Consider the following 15,113-nt stretch of genomic DNA (forward strand, 5'->3'; position numbering starts at 1 on the left):
CGATAGATGGAGGGAGTGTATTCTTGTCAAGAGTCTAGTGTGACACCTGTCAAGGTGGGGATAGTAAAATGTGACATCGATGCCAAAGGGGGATGGGGTTGGATTGAAGGGGTGGTGGTTGTGTTTTTAGCGCTTAAACGCTAAATTAGAGCAATTGATGATTAATAGCGAGTAAATAAATTAATTAAATGCTTAGACCTGAGTGATACCTCGAGTGAGCTAAAACGGTTCGTCACAACCCTCCCCGCGTAAGATAGGTCTTGGTTAAAAGATCTATAAAGTGCTCACGTTGGTATCGCTCAAGTTTCGTCTACTGTCGGTCGTAGCATTTAAGAAAACTTTCCCAGTAGTTAAGAGGTTGCCAAGGTCCAGAGGGGTGTCCGTCCTAAGGGTCCGCTGTCGCCTATGTTCTGTCCGCAGGCGGATTGCCACGTGGAAGGGGCAATTCTGGAAACCTGGGGTAATAGGCCGGGTTGATAGGATTGGGTACATCTCCTTCTTGGGGCAGACCAGTAAGTGGGATAAGTGTTATGGCGGAGTGCCCAATGCGCGTACGTTGGACGGGGCTTATCTCTAAAGCCATAGTGAGGCGTTTCTTCGTGAGTGCGATTGATCGGCTTACCTCTAATTTTCCTGACACGGTCAATGTCAGGGAAGAGTGGCCTTATAGGGGGTGTGGAGCTGTGATGAGGCCCACTTTCACGAGAGTGAAAGTTCACTTTCTTCTGTGACTTCCTGGCAGGATCAGTGCCAGGCATTAGTGGTTTGATAGCTGAAGAGCGGGAGTTACAAGAACTCTCACGAGTGCAGGTATTTCGCTTACCTCGTGACTTCCTAGCAGTGCCAGTGCCAGGGTGGCGCGGCTTGAGCTTGGCTGAAGAGCCAGTAAAGGGTTTGTTAGAGTGGCGACCAGGGCTTCCAACCAGCTGGTTGCTGCCACGTTTCTGCTTTGTCATTCTACCGACAGGCAGAGAGAAGTATGGTTTATTGACAACTCCTAGAGGTATGTACCTGGAGCCTAGAACAAAGTCGTATACTGGCGAGTCCATGACTACTGCATCAATGGTGCCATGTACATACTTGCATTCTACGTGGACCCGAGCGATAGGATACACCTTCGGAGGAATGCCACGGTCTAGAGATTGAACCGTCACTGATCCACCAGTGAGATCCGATGGGTCGACCAGTGCTTTGCTGATGACAGAGCTCACCTCACATCCGGAATCGAATAGTGCCTGGACAGGAGATCCGTTAATCAGAATAATCTCTACCCCAGGGGGTGATACGATGGGGTGAGGCGGTATCGGTTGGGTAAGGTCACAAGCAGTGGGTTCAGGGGCCACGGTCAGCGCTGATATGACGTAATAGTCCTCCTCTTCCTCATCAAGAGGCGATGGCTGATTATGCAAAGAGGGTTCAGGGAGCTCAGTCATGGCTGACACAGTACGTGGGGCCTGATGCTGTCGATTGGGCCTGTGATCACTCGTGCTGTTCCGGTCACGGTGATGGTTATTGGTCTGGCCATGTCGAGGCGGGTGGCTTCGTCTGTCGTAGCTAGTAGGCGTGGCTGGTCGTTGGATTGGTGCTTTTTGGTGATGAGGTTTAGTAAAAGGAGAGGGTTGGCTAGAAGGAGCGTGTTTGTTGGAAGAAGTGGGCTGGTCCTCTGGTTTGTCCGAGGCTGAGGTCTTGCTTTTGATGTCCTTAACGTCTTTGCGGGCAGTCGCGTACCGGTCTGCAGCTGAAGCTATGTCGGCTGGTGTAGCGGCTTGCTGCTCCCTTACAAAGATTTTGACCTCGTTAGGCATGCACTCTAGCAACTGCTCTGCGAGTATGAGGCTCACTAGGCCGTCCAAAGTCTCTGGCAGTTCGCTAAGAGTGTGCCACCTCTTCAGGTATTTGTCCAACCTGTCGCAGAGATTACCGTAGGTCTCTCGGCGCTCTAGGCGGGATGTCCTGAATTTCTTTTGGTAAGCCTCGGCAGTCAGCTCGAATTGGACGAGTAGCGCCTGTTTGAGGGCTGCGTAGTCTTCTCGCTGGCCGGAGGAGAGTTTAGAGTATACTTCATAGGCTTTGCCTCGGAGGCATTGGGATAGCCGGAAGCACCATTTCTCCTCTGGTAGACCGTAGTAGCTCGCAACTTCTTCGAAGCGGACAAGATAAACTTCGATGTTTTCTGTCTTGTCGTCGAAGTGCTCCATTGGCATGTGGGGTAGGCCGTTTGAGGAACTTTGCTGGGAGGCAGGGCTAGCCGGGCGAGATCCGGAGGAAGCTTGACTGGCGGTTCCGTTCTCTTTCTCCGCGGTTATCCTTTCTCTCTCAGTTATTTGTTTTTCCCTTTCTCGCGCCGTGATTTCCTTTTCTTTAGCTATAGCTATAGCTATAGCTACTTCAGCTTCCCTTTTCTCTCTTTCCATAGCTATTTCATGTTCCCTGTTCTTCTCCTTCTCCAATTCTGCCCTCACATATTCTTTCTGCTTTGCCTCATCGTCATATATGACGGCCGCGAGTTCTCTGAGTTCAGCTATTTTTTGTTTCATGTCAGAGTCCGCTTTAGAGCGTGTGCCACTTGCCATGGTGGTGAGGGGTGCTAGGATGGTGAGGGGTGGGTAATGAAGGGGAAAAGCGGAAGGTAGAGTAAGAGGTGGAGACGATGATGGAGATGCTGAAAGCAATTACTTAAGAGTTATAGGAAAGGTGGTATCAGCCTTTGTTTGGTGCTTAAGAACCTGTAAAAGAAGTACAATTACAGCAATACAAAATTAGAAAATTAAAATAGCTCTGAATGAAACTCTTTAGTCTTGTGCTCTAACAATGATGATGGTTAAAATACTGGGGAGTTGCCTGCTGTGCTTGCAGTGTTAGTTGGGTAAATCCCGGACGAGGCTCGCCATTGTGACAAGTCGGATTAAAGTATTGGCCGTTTTGGGTGTCTAGGGGATTTTATAGTTTGAGAATCCTTACTTGCACATATAAACTACAAGCACAGCGTTATAATGCGGGCAACAAACACTATATTTAGATGTAAACTTATGTACAGTTTATTATACAAAATAAGATAATGAAAGGTGAAATGCTGTACAGTTGCTAGTACGGGATCTAGCGTATTTACATATATAGGACTATCATCATCAGATATTAGAACCAAATGGTCTGAGTGTCATTAGGCGGGTTGCTTAGCTTTTGGTCCGGTGCTGCACTGGTGAGACTGGTGTGGCTGATACTGATGCTGTCTGCTGGTGGGCTGGCGTAGTGGATCCAGGCTCCGTGTGCCGTCCAACTTGTATGGTTGCAGAGCTGAGCTGCGTCTACCAATCAGTTAAGCCAGTGACGAGTCTGTGGCTAGCGTTGTTACTTTTGAAGGATGAGTAGGTCTGATGTCTACAGATCTGGTGCCAGCAAATCTGCTATCAGCTTTAGGTTGCTAAGATTTCAGGTGGAAGTAGTCTATAGATAAAAGCTGCAACGATATGATGTGATAATCGGCTTAGCCATAATGATAACACTGGGTGGTAGATGTCTTTCCGTGAAGGACATCTTCAGTCTTATGTAGAGAAACTATAAGCTAGTTTCTTAAATATCAAAGGGAACTAACAAATGAATAAAGTGTCCCATCAAGGGAGATAACAATAATAATGGGGACTCCCGTAAAGGGAAATAACAAACAGTAGTAAGTGACATATGATAAGTAATACAGGTGACGTTCACCAATCACGGTGAGTGGCAAGTACATACATCTCTTAGATAAATGAGATGACAGGGGAAGGAGAGATCAACGTCTGATACTCGCCCATGTTCCCACATAAGTAAACATAGAGCATAAGTAGATACATACTCAGTAATAAGACATGTTTACAGAAATGCTTTGATAACTCCCTGCCAAGGAATTAATCAATGATGGTATATTAAAAGCTCGTGCCGAGCGCTAATATATCAGAGTTAAATTAATAATAGTTAAAGAGCTAAATACATCTGGTAAGAATTGTTAATAAACTCTAGTCCAGCTGGTTTGAACATTTAGCCACAAAAGTCATGATATAAAATATAAGTATACAGTAATCTACTTACATTATCCATGATAAGAATGCACAAATAGGTACACAAATAATGTAATAATAAATGCACAAAAATATATATACATTACTAAGTAAAATGGTTCTCAAGCACGTTACTAAGTTACATACCACCAATCCAAAGTGAAATAAGGGAATGAAAATAGTCTAGAGCTCAAGCAAGAGATAGATGTGCTCCCTGTGGGCTCTCCAGCGTGAATGAGATCGAACGATGAAGTTTGTCCATATACACGTGGATAGAGAGGGGGGGGGGGGTGAGTGACGGGAGATAGGAGCAAATGTGGTCTAGACTATTTGACGTCTTTGACAAAGGGGTCCACGCTTGACCGTGACGAGAGTTTCCGGGAGATAGACATTGCGCGAAGGCGCGAGTTGAAAGTCCAGGAAATCAGCCCAGGTGGTCAGGTGGATTATGAAGGGGAGATTATCAGAGCTCGGCATATCAAAGGAAGATTATACCTTGATAAAGCTAGTGCTAGATGAACAGCGTTGCCCGAGGCGTTAAGTTGAATGGGTACTTTGAAGTGACCAGCCGCTCCCGAAAAAGGGGGAGGGGGGTCAACGGATGTTTGCCACGATAGATGGAGGGAGTGTATTCTTGTCAAGAGTCTAGTGTGACACCTGTCAAGGTGGGGATAGTAAAATGTGACATCGATGCCAAAGGGGGATGGGGTTGGATTGAAGGGGTGGTGGTTGTGTTTTTAGCGCTTAAACGCTAAATTAGAGCAATTGATGATTAATAGCGAGTAAATAAATTAATTAAATGCTTAGACCTGAGTGATACCTCGAGTGAGCTAAAACGGTTCGTCACAAATACCCCGCTCTTTTAGGGTTGCCAAGCGTACTGGTTGCTCGCTACTGATAAATGGGCAGTCAGCGAGTATAAAATTACATCTAAAGGGGTTATGTCCAGACCCCCCCCCCCCTTGGGGCCCTGGGGCAACGGTGAGTAAGAGACCTAACGGGATCTCCGAAAAGCTCGAGGGTTGGCTGGGATCTCCTGGGTCCCAGCTGATTCGCGGGTCTCTCTTTGGGCAAAGACTGGACTGACTGGCGCGGCCTTCCGGGCTGTGTCGGGCGGTCTTGTTGGCGTCCACGAACTAGGCTCCTACTAGCCCGTTCCCTGGTGCGCTAGTGAAGGAATACGCCGCGATAAAAGGTAATTCCAATACTGGGAATATCAAGACACGTGTTCCACCCCACTGTCGAAACGCTTATGCAGACCGTGTGAAAAAAATAATCAAGTTATCTTCTCTATCCTAGTCTGACAACGAATCACGTGACCGCCCAAACAATAACAAATAATAAACAGATATTGTATGTGAGGTCACCTCTCTATGAATATATGTATATAAATATGAAGATCTAGATACGTAGAAAATAGGATTGGGAGAGGCCTGAATTGATAAGCAAGACAGAAGATTTCAAATTTTGTTTTTCTTAACAGAATTTCGATCCTAGCAAGTATCTCAATGAAAATATCAAGTTGTCTTCTTTAGGTCTAGTGCTATTTTCTGGCGAACATAGTAACTGGATTTCTTGGTAAAGATGTAGAGCTGTGGTTCCGCAAGGTTGTCATAATCGAAAGTAGTAATGGATATAAGTGCTCCACTACCAATAAAATACTTCTCAAATAGCCTCTGACAACCAGTCCAACTGCTGGCCTTCAAGTCTGGTTAGGATATTGAGTCCGGTGGAACTGTTTTCACAAACAGGGGAAGGGGCAAAGGCAAGCAACTGGCGCCTAAACCAGTAAGCTTCAGTCAGGAGGGGGCTCGTTAGCCTTGGCTTGCTACCCATTTAGGAGAAGAACATTGTGAATTCAAACCATTGCAGCTACGCCCAAACATGGGAACAGCTTCGGGAGTGAACCTTGAGGAAAATTAAGGCGCCGGCGACCCTTAGGAAGTTTACAGCACTCGGTGCTACACCCTGGCAGAGCCTGCAACTCCGATGAACTCAAACTGTATCGGTATTTGCTGTTCCTTTTAATACATCAGCTGCGTGGAAAGGGGGAGGGGAACTGCTGTGTCGGCGACAGCGTTCCGACCACAGCAAATTCCAAGGCATTCATCTCCTTTTTATGAGATGATCCATAGTCGCTTGGCAACTGAAGGAGGCCATATTTATGTAGAGCTGTCATCCAATTACTATTGCCAGTCTAGCATTGGAAGCTGAAAGATTCTCGAAGACCTTAAGTTGACCTACTATATTTCATTATTTATGTCCAAATGATGGTTGGAAAAGACAACGAAATTGTAGATGGTTCAGAATTGTTAATGAAGACCTGAGACCCTAAACGATGCACATAAAGGACAAGAAAGTGGGCGATGGTCTTTAAAAAGCTGATTAAAACTAGTGCACAAATATACACGAAAGGGCTTGCACTCGCAACTATTTAAAAAAACAACAATGTACTAAAAATATACTTAAGTTTCAGTCCTTTAACTCCAGATAACGGATCGACGAGCGTGCCACAAAGTGTCCCGTCACAGTGCGATTACACTCATTTCAGTTACATAAATGTCCGATTAGATCGTAGGTAGCCTTTCAGAAGTAGGACAAGACTAGCGATAACAATTAAATACAGGCAGACAGATATGTTATAGGAGTAACCTATAGGATGTTCAATAGTTTTTTTCCTAGGTCCAGGATTGTCTTAGCGTGCGAATGTGACCAAAAACAATTTACTTGTATTTTAAATTTCTTATCATCATTGCGCGAAAACAATTATTTCCTCCACCGTGATGTATCTAGCAAGGCATCATTGTTGTCAGTTGCTTGTTGAATTTCGAGACACTGAAGTTCTGGAAATAGTTAAGCCGCAAAACTAAATCAATAGCAGAAAACCAGTATACATTAAAGATAGGACATTAGGGTATAATCGAAAGTAGTAGGACTACAGTGTATGCCATTCTATATGTAAAATAACTCAGACAATATCCTAAGGCTTTATACTCAAGGTATCGGTAAGCTAAAAAAAGAATTACGAAGGTCATGGATGGGCATTTGGAGTCCAATGCTACTCTGGGAACAACATTTTTTTTTCACGAGCCGATAAAACGCGTCTGTTTTATCCCACAATTTGAACCCCCCCCCCCCAAATACCATTTCATAGCGAATGAAAGAAAATGATAGGAACAAAAAAACAACAAAAAGGCAGACAATGTAGTTCACGCTTTCTCTCCGGATTGACGATAGCATCGTTGATTTGACCCCATTACATGAACTTAATTTCTGAGTTTGTAAACTTTAATTTGTGTAATATAAAAAGGGCATACATTGATCTATACCAATTATAACATTTTCTGATTAAAAGAAAACCATTACTGAATTTTAACCCTAACACTATTGAAATACAAAAGGGAAAAATTAAAAATTCCTTCTGAACACGGAAAATAATTACGGAGAGAGAGAGAGAGTTAAAAAAGTCTTATCTGCCAAATTTAAGCAGGCGATTATACTACTATACCAGAAAGGTGAAGGTATTTGGTGGCCCAAGATGAGTAGGTCTCATTTCCTACGAAACAAAAGATAACTGAGAAACTTAGTACCTAGTGATATAGTGTTTGACCAAGTTTACCAAGTAATACGTTACTAAAAAACAGAACTAATGTGTGCACACAGAAATAAGACAACGCGAAGGGCGCGTGACGAGACATGCACATCCGGACAAAAATACGTTGTTTATTCATTTCTGGGAAATGGGTCAACATCGAACTAGGAAATGGTCAAATAGTAACAAAAATAACAAACCTACGAACTTTCATATTTTAAAGACAATGTAATACTTTGAGCCGTTTAAGGCTATGTGTTTCGTTGGGACATTAGGTGTCCTAATAAAGTTTATGATGGCCTGCTGATCACTTTTTTTTTTACAAGCTTATATCAACTCACCCTGTCTATTCGTCTGTCGGTCTGTCTGGTTGGTAAAAAGTTTGAAGAACTTTATTTCTCCTACACCCATTGACGGAATAAGTTGAAACTTTGCACAGTTAACCGTTGGCGAAGTAAATACATGAATCAATAAAAAATATTAACCAATTAGTCAATTAATTATTTTGCATGACATCGACAAAGAAAATTAATTGTCTGGCATTCAAAAACATGGCTAAATATGTGAGGTTTTGTCCCCTTCGATAAATGTGCACGTTATTTCTACCACATTTGATAACGAACAAGGGAAAAATCTTTTACATTATTGAGAGATATAGTTGTAAATGCAGAGTTTGTCCCCTTCGATAAGCTTTTGTTTTTATTATTTTGCTGGATTTGAGAACAGAAACGTTTTTCTTGTAAGCCCCTTTAAGTCTCTGTGGTACAATGCACCAGCCACTTGTAATCGTGCAATGCACCACTGTTAGCGCATGCTGCACAGGTTATTAATAAATTATTTAGTTTGATTTCGAAAAAAGTGAAAAAACTTCTACATCATTGAGTGATATGGTTGTAAATGTAACCCTTCCCCTTAGATAAGCACCATTTTTAAAGTATTTTTTAAATACATAAACTCAGTTCATACGGTCACATCACATCACATCGCTTGGCAAAGATGATCAAAACTTGCAAAAAACCCTCCTACATGGTACAGCACCAGAAAGAAGACGAACTGTTCTTTACCAATATCCACAGCATTTTTGTATTATGTTAACCCCAGGGTAAAAGATATAAAAAGGGTGAGACCATAAAAGAAACAGAGACATTAAAGTATAAAAGTATCATGGCACCCTACCTCTCACAGAGGGAAAAATGAAGTGAGCCATGTAGGTATTAATATCTTTAGCGACAACAGAAATGGCAAAGAAAAATACAATTGCAGCAGTAATCAATATTTAGCATGCCAATTGAAACTACAAAAGAGGGAAGATTTCTAATTCAAAAACTGTAACCATAGTAATCTGAAAGCTAAGTCATACTTAAAATAACAATTGCTAGGCAAAAAACATTTGAATTGGGCATATGCACACCTTTCTTTGTCTGTGCCTTTGAATGCATGTTTTTTTTTTAAAATCTACTTTAATCTCTCCAGGTAAAAAAATGCATATGGAATGAATATTTATTATGTGTAGCAAATACTTTCTCTTTGGTTACTTCTTTTGAGTAGATTTTTTTGGGTGAAAAAAGGTGTTACAAGAATTTTAAAAGGAAAAATGCAGTATCAAAAACACTCTTGAGTTGCTTAAATTGGTCACATTTCTTTAAGTTTTAGTTGAAATTTAATGTTTCAACACAAAAACACTATTTTCTACACAGATTGTAAAAATAAAATTGACAATAAGATTACAACAGGGTTTCCTAAACTGTATCTTAAAAGTGACACTTCACTGATTCTGAAAATCTAACAGAGCACTTGCCACATTTAAGGTTGGGTACTTACAAATAAATAAATTAAAATAATATATTTCAAAATGCAAGCAGACAATTCTTTGTATTAAATATTTATCTATAAGAAAAAAAAAATTAAATGACAATTCACTTCCAATTTTTCTGCATGGTCTTCTCACTTTACTGGGTATAAAAAAAATCCATTTCATTGCACAAAATTATTTATCTATAGTGAAAATATTCTGATTCCAGATCTATATACTTAATAATTTTCAAGGCTTCACCAATAACATTTTTTTTTTACTTTCGCAAAAGTATTCTATAAATGATGAAATTTAAATTCAAAAACTGATACAATAGTTTGCAAAAAAAGTTATAAATATAACAGATTCTTAGATATATTGGACATGTTACAAAATCCTAAGGCCTTTCAAAGATAATCATACAGTGCCACACACCAGTGAAGAAAAAAAAATTTAGGTGGATAACATAGATGAGCAGAGTGGCCTGACTTTAAAAGACGCAAGAGTAGCAGGGAACTGAGAAGGTTAGAAATTGTGAAAAAGCAATAAATACATTTTAGCTGGGCTCAATGAGAGAAGAAGAAAAGAACAAAATGAAAAGCAATCAGTTCAAAACTAAAATTAAATTAAGTCCAGAACTCACCTGCTGCTGAACTCTCTTTCATAGGGCCTTGGCGTAACACTGCATCTACTGCGCCTGTGTAAGGTTCTGTTTGACCATGTTGGTGTGACACAATTTTCAGACATAGAACCATAGCCAGTGGATGGTTCATTCCCTGATGACGATCGTACTCTGGAAGAGTTTAGATCAGCCTCTGACAAACTGTGAGAATGATGGTTTGGGATGGAAATCTCACCATACAACTGACGTTTCAAAATTTTGGACTTTTCTAAAAAGCCAACACTTGGCTGAACAAATGCTTCAGCAGGGGTTTGCCATAAGTCCTCTTCTTCTGACAGAATGTCAGATCGTTTTCGATGCTCTGTGGGTGTTTTTGAAAGTAAGTCGTCATCCTCTGAATCATTTGCTTGAATTGAATATCCAGCTGCTATATCTGCAGTTACTGAAGAATGGTAATGGCCTTCAAAACTGCTCATGGTGCTAAATGTAACAGATGCAGCTCAAGAATCGAAACACATTGCAGTATTCTTCAAGATGATTGTTCTGTGAAGGTTGAATAAAAATTATACATAGATCAATACATTTATATAAAGAATATACTTTAGTCTAAAGTTAGACTAAGGCAAGAAGACAATGTAGGGTACATCCTTTAATTGGGATAGCCAAGTGTTATATTGTAAGACAAACTCAAGCAGTTTAACATAGCCGTTATAGTGACTGTGATTATCAACATCAGATGTAGCACAGATACTAGTACTAGTGCAGTTAAAATGCTAAAAGTTGTGACCACATTGGGTTTCCTATTAGAAAGTTACTAATTTACTATTAAGGTTTAAAGAAGGTATCTTAAAAATTAATAAATTTGATGCATATGCAGTTATGGTGTTAAACACTGAAAATACTTATAATAATTAAGAACCAGACAATAAAGCAAAGTTCAGGATCAGATATAATGTATTAGTAAAATATGAAAAAAAAGACTAATATAGCTCATTATGATAAGCAACCATTCTAAATCAATATTTTGCTTCAACATTCTCAGCTTAGGAGACATACTGTTTACTTTAAAGGTAAACTCCGATGGTTTTGACAATTTTTTATATGTGTTTTGATTTACAGATAATGAATATATTATTCTTTTTTAAAATTTGCAATAATAACTTAGTAATTGATGTTTTTCTGACATATTTGTTCTGCGCATCTAAAACTATCAGGTTTACAGGGTTTCTATGTGACGTCACACTAACCTATAAATTTAATCTATTGACTTATTGTATAATAGGAGACCATGCAGTAAAGTTTACATTCTCGTAAAAAAATACATCTTCGTCTATGCAATTAGATCTAGATCTTGTAAGCAAAGAAAAAAATGTATGTTGAAAGTAGATTTACATGCTTGACTAACCATGGCAGTGTGTATTTTCTCGCCTGATCACTCAACACACACAAACACTATCGCTTGGTTGTCTTATCATGACCAACTACACGTAGTCTAGACTAGCCTTACACTGATCACTTTGTTAGAATCAGTCAGACACACAATCTATTTACTATTTAGGACAGGGAGGGGATTAGATTAAAATTATACTTTTTTATCGAGTTGGTTATCCTAATGCTTTTAGATCTCTCTCTATATATATAACTGTACCATAGCTCTGGACTAGGCTGTCACTAAGCCTAACAGCTACTGTAAGAATGAAGTGATACGATTGGTTAAATGTAGTTTTTCTTTCAGTATTGTTGAGGGAAATGATGTATGCCTAACCTAAAACAAAATCTCAAAGAACCCCGTTTTTTTTTTTTTGAGATGTCAAGAATTTACTGTCTAATTTATTAAATATAAATGTTTCTAAGCATTTAAATACAAAATGGTAAAATGTTTACTATTAAAACTTTTTACGCAGAATTTAAATATCTCATTAACTCAAATTTGAAAAACCATCGGAGTTTCCCTTTAAAACAAAAAACAAAATATAAGATACAAAAAAGAAAAATCCCCAAGGAATTAGCTAACATAAAACTAAAAGCATCTGAACCTGATGTCATTCCATCTAGGTTACTTAAAGTAGTGACCAGTGAACTAGCAACAGTATTCAAAATACTTTTTCAGGCTTCACTAAATTCAGGTACTCTAACTGGAAAGAAATGAATGTTAGGCGTTTGAAAGAGAAGATAACTCTGATCTAGACCACACAGACCAAATACACTAGCATACAGCAAACCACATGTGTATACTATGTAGCAACATCATAAATTACCTAGATAAACACAATATTCTTGTCCCATACTAACATGGCCTTAGGAAATTTAGGTCATGTGAAACTCAATAAGCCAGGTTTAATTAATGAGTTTTCAAAGAGTTTACATCTAAATAATAATGAACAAATAGAAGCCAGTGTGCACTCTTAACAGCAGAATTAGAAAGGAAGAGCCTAGCTTTGAAATAGATATGTTACAGAAAGATTCTAGGCGTCACATACAAATATCACATCATAAACATGGAAATCTAAAACAGGATTACTATGGTGATTGGGCCCCATAATGAACAAAATTTGATTACTGTCAGAAAGCGCAAGTAAACGCAAGTTAATACATTAAATGAGATCCTCAGGTCTCCCAATGACATTTCTGGTGGGAAAAGTAACAGGGAAAAAAGGAGAGGCAGACAAAGAAGTGATGGGAGGATAACATTACGGAATGGAGAGACCTGTCTATGAAAACTCGTAAACAGAGAGAAATGGAGACAGATGGTCAACAGATCATGCATGGTACCCCAATCATCCAACAGACTCAGGGACAGATAGATGCCATAATACACTTTCTCAAAACATATTTAAAGTTCTTAGAAATATTTTCACATTTCTGGTCCATTACACCATTGAATTCAGCATATTTCTTAATAGAAGGTAGATAGCAAAAAATGAACACCAAAAACATTGAAAACAGGTTTCCATAAAATGATAATTTAGTCTATTTTTCAGGTGATTTTGATAATTTCTGGAGATTTCCAGGAATATTCTTTGTATAGTTTGCCATTTCATGAGATTTAGTTATAATCGTTTAATTTAATAGTTTACAAATAGAATTAGCATGGGGCCTATAAAAGTGCAGTTGCCTAGGGCTGGCCTTGTATATATATATATATATATATATGGACACTGACAGTAGAGCTAGAGAGGAGGATACTAGCAATGGAATTGAGATACTACAGAAGAATCCTAGGCATCACAAATGATGAGATTATAGATAGGGTCTAGGGTTACTACAGAGATTGGACCCCCCAAGATGACCTGCTAACTATTGTAAAAAATATGCAAAATATAACTCTATGGCCATATTAAAAGGTCTTCAGGGCTTGCAAAGACCTTCCTTTTGGGACTGTACCAGGAAAAGAAGAAGAGGAAGACAGAGAAAGCGATAGGATGACAACATAATAAATGGGCGGGCCTATCTGAGCTAGTACTAGAATCTAGATATCTCTGACTCTTTACAGGATTACCTTATTATAGATTTAGAATCTAGATCTATATCAACTTATCAAGTATAAAGTATATCAGAATATCTGAGTCTGAGTAACTGAGTAGGCCTATAAATAAGTATAATAATAATCCTAGAATCTATTCTAATCTAGATCTATATTAACTATATATGTCTATAAAATATAATTAATATATTATTATTATAGATCTAGATCTATCATTAATATATACTATAATTAATTATATACTAATTTAGTAATTATAATATAGATCTAGATATTTATCATATTATTATTTATTATAATTAGAGCTCAGTCTATTATAATTATTTTAATTTATAGTCTGGATAGGATAGATAATCTCTTCTCTACTATCTAGATAGTAGATTAGATGACTAGAACTAGATCTAGATCTAGTAGATCTAGATCTAGATATGAATAAATGTTTCCAGATCTAGACTTAGATTAGAGTTAGATCTATATCCAGATCTACACTAGATAAATTAGATCTAGCTTTCTTACTCATAATCTAGATTAGAATTTCAGATCTAGACCTAGATCTAGATGTAGACCTAATAAGAAAACGCCTTTCGTAACAAAGTTCTTTTGTTGACAGAATAAGAATCTTATCTAGTGGTAGTTAACGCCCTTGTCTCCATATACTTTTACGTTCATTAAAAAAACGAATTTCAGCTAGATCCAGATCTATTTAGGCAAACAAAGTCTTATTATTAAACAATGTAAAATTAATTAGATCTAGATCTATATATATATATATATATACTCTTTGTAATATTTATATAAATAGGGTATAGATCTAGATCAATTGTTTCTTTTAAATTCTAATTGAAAATTATTTTTTCATTGATTTAAGTTTTGAATCGTAAAATAAAAGGTGTGATGAAGGTACTGAAGATTTTTTATTGGATAAAAAAGTACATCTGAAATGTTTTAAACTTAAACTAAGGGTCAAGGCCTGTTGGTAAACAAAAATATTTCAGAGTTTGACAATGCCAAATAGACACATGACATGGATCTAGATCTATTGTAGATCTATCTAGATCTAAATCTAAACTGAGACTGATTCTAGATCTAGAAGAGATTCTGGATCTGAATGCAGTTAATGGATCTAGATCTAGAGATAATTAAGTTATTAAGTTAATGTTTGTAAAATGATTTACAATTTACACATAAAAAAATATCATGATACATTTGATACTTGTTTCGGATGTTGAATGTTACTTCGGCTCGGAGTTAAGAAAAGAAGATCAAGATAATCTGATAATCTAGTTTTTATCTAGAGAGTAGTTTATCATAGTTAATGCTATTCGGACACCTGCCTATACTATAGTATAGGCCCAAATTTGAAAGTTTGACTTTGACAGCGCATTAATCCATTATTTGACAATGGTTCGACATAGAAAAGAAAACGACGTATCAAAATCTTCTTTAGTTTAAGTAGAATAAGTTAAGGATGATTACTTATATTTGTACCCCTAACCTATATTTGTTATTGTATTTAAGGTGAAAGAGGCTGTGTGTTTTCATTTAATTTGGACTAATTTGACCCACATTATTTGATTCCGGACACCATA

General features: G+C 38.3%; 1 protein-coding gene across 2 annotated transcripts in view; it reads right to left on the reverse strand.

The window, feature by feature from the left end:
• LOC106059650 (proton-coupled zinc antiporter SLC30A2-like) overlaps nucleotides 1-14,175 on the reverse strand; it is a 33,898-nt gene extending 19,723 nt beyond the window's left edge. Inside the window, exons 1-2 of one of the 2 annotated variants that reach the window (XM_013217323.2) lie at nucleotides 14,041-14,175; nucleotides 10,062-10,583 (exon numbers count right to left, since the gene is read on the reverse strand). In XM_013217323.2, the coding sequence (XP_013072777.2) occupies nucleotides 10,062-10,516 (455 nt within the window). In that variant the 5' untranslated portion in view covers nucleotides 10,517-10,583; nucleotides 14,041-14,175. The remainder of the gene's footprint in view (nucleotides 1-10,061; nucleotides 10,584-14,040) is intronic. The other variant, XM_056015603.1, reaches the window with a different exon arrangement.
• Nucleotides 14,176-15,113: the final 938 nt, after the last annotated feature.

This window comes from Biomphalaria glabrata, chromosome 17, assembly GCF_947242115.1.
Source record: "Biomphalaria glabrata chromosome 17, xgBioGlab47.1, whole genome shotgun sequence".
NCBI lineage: Eukaryota > Metazoa > Mollusca > Gastropoda > Planorbidae > Biomphalaria > Biomphalaria glabrata.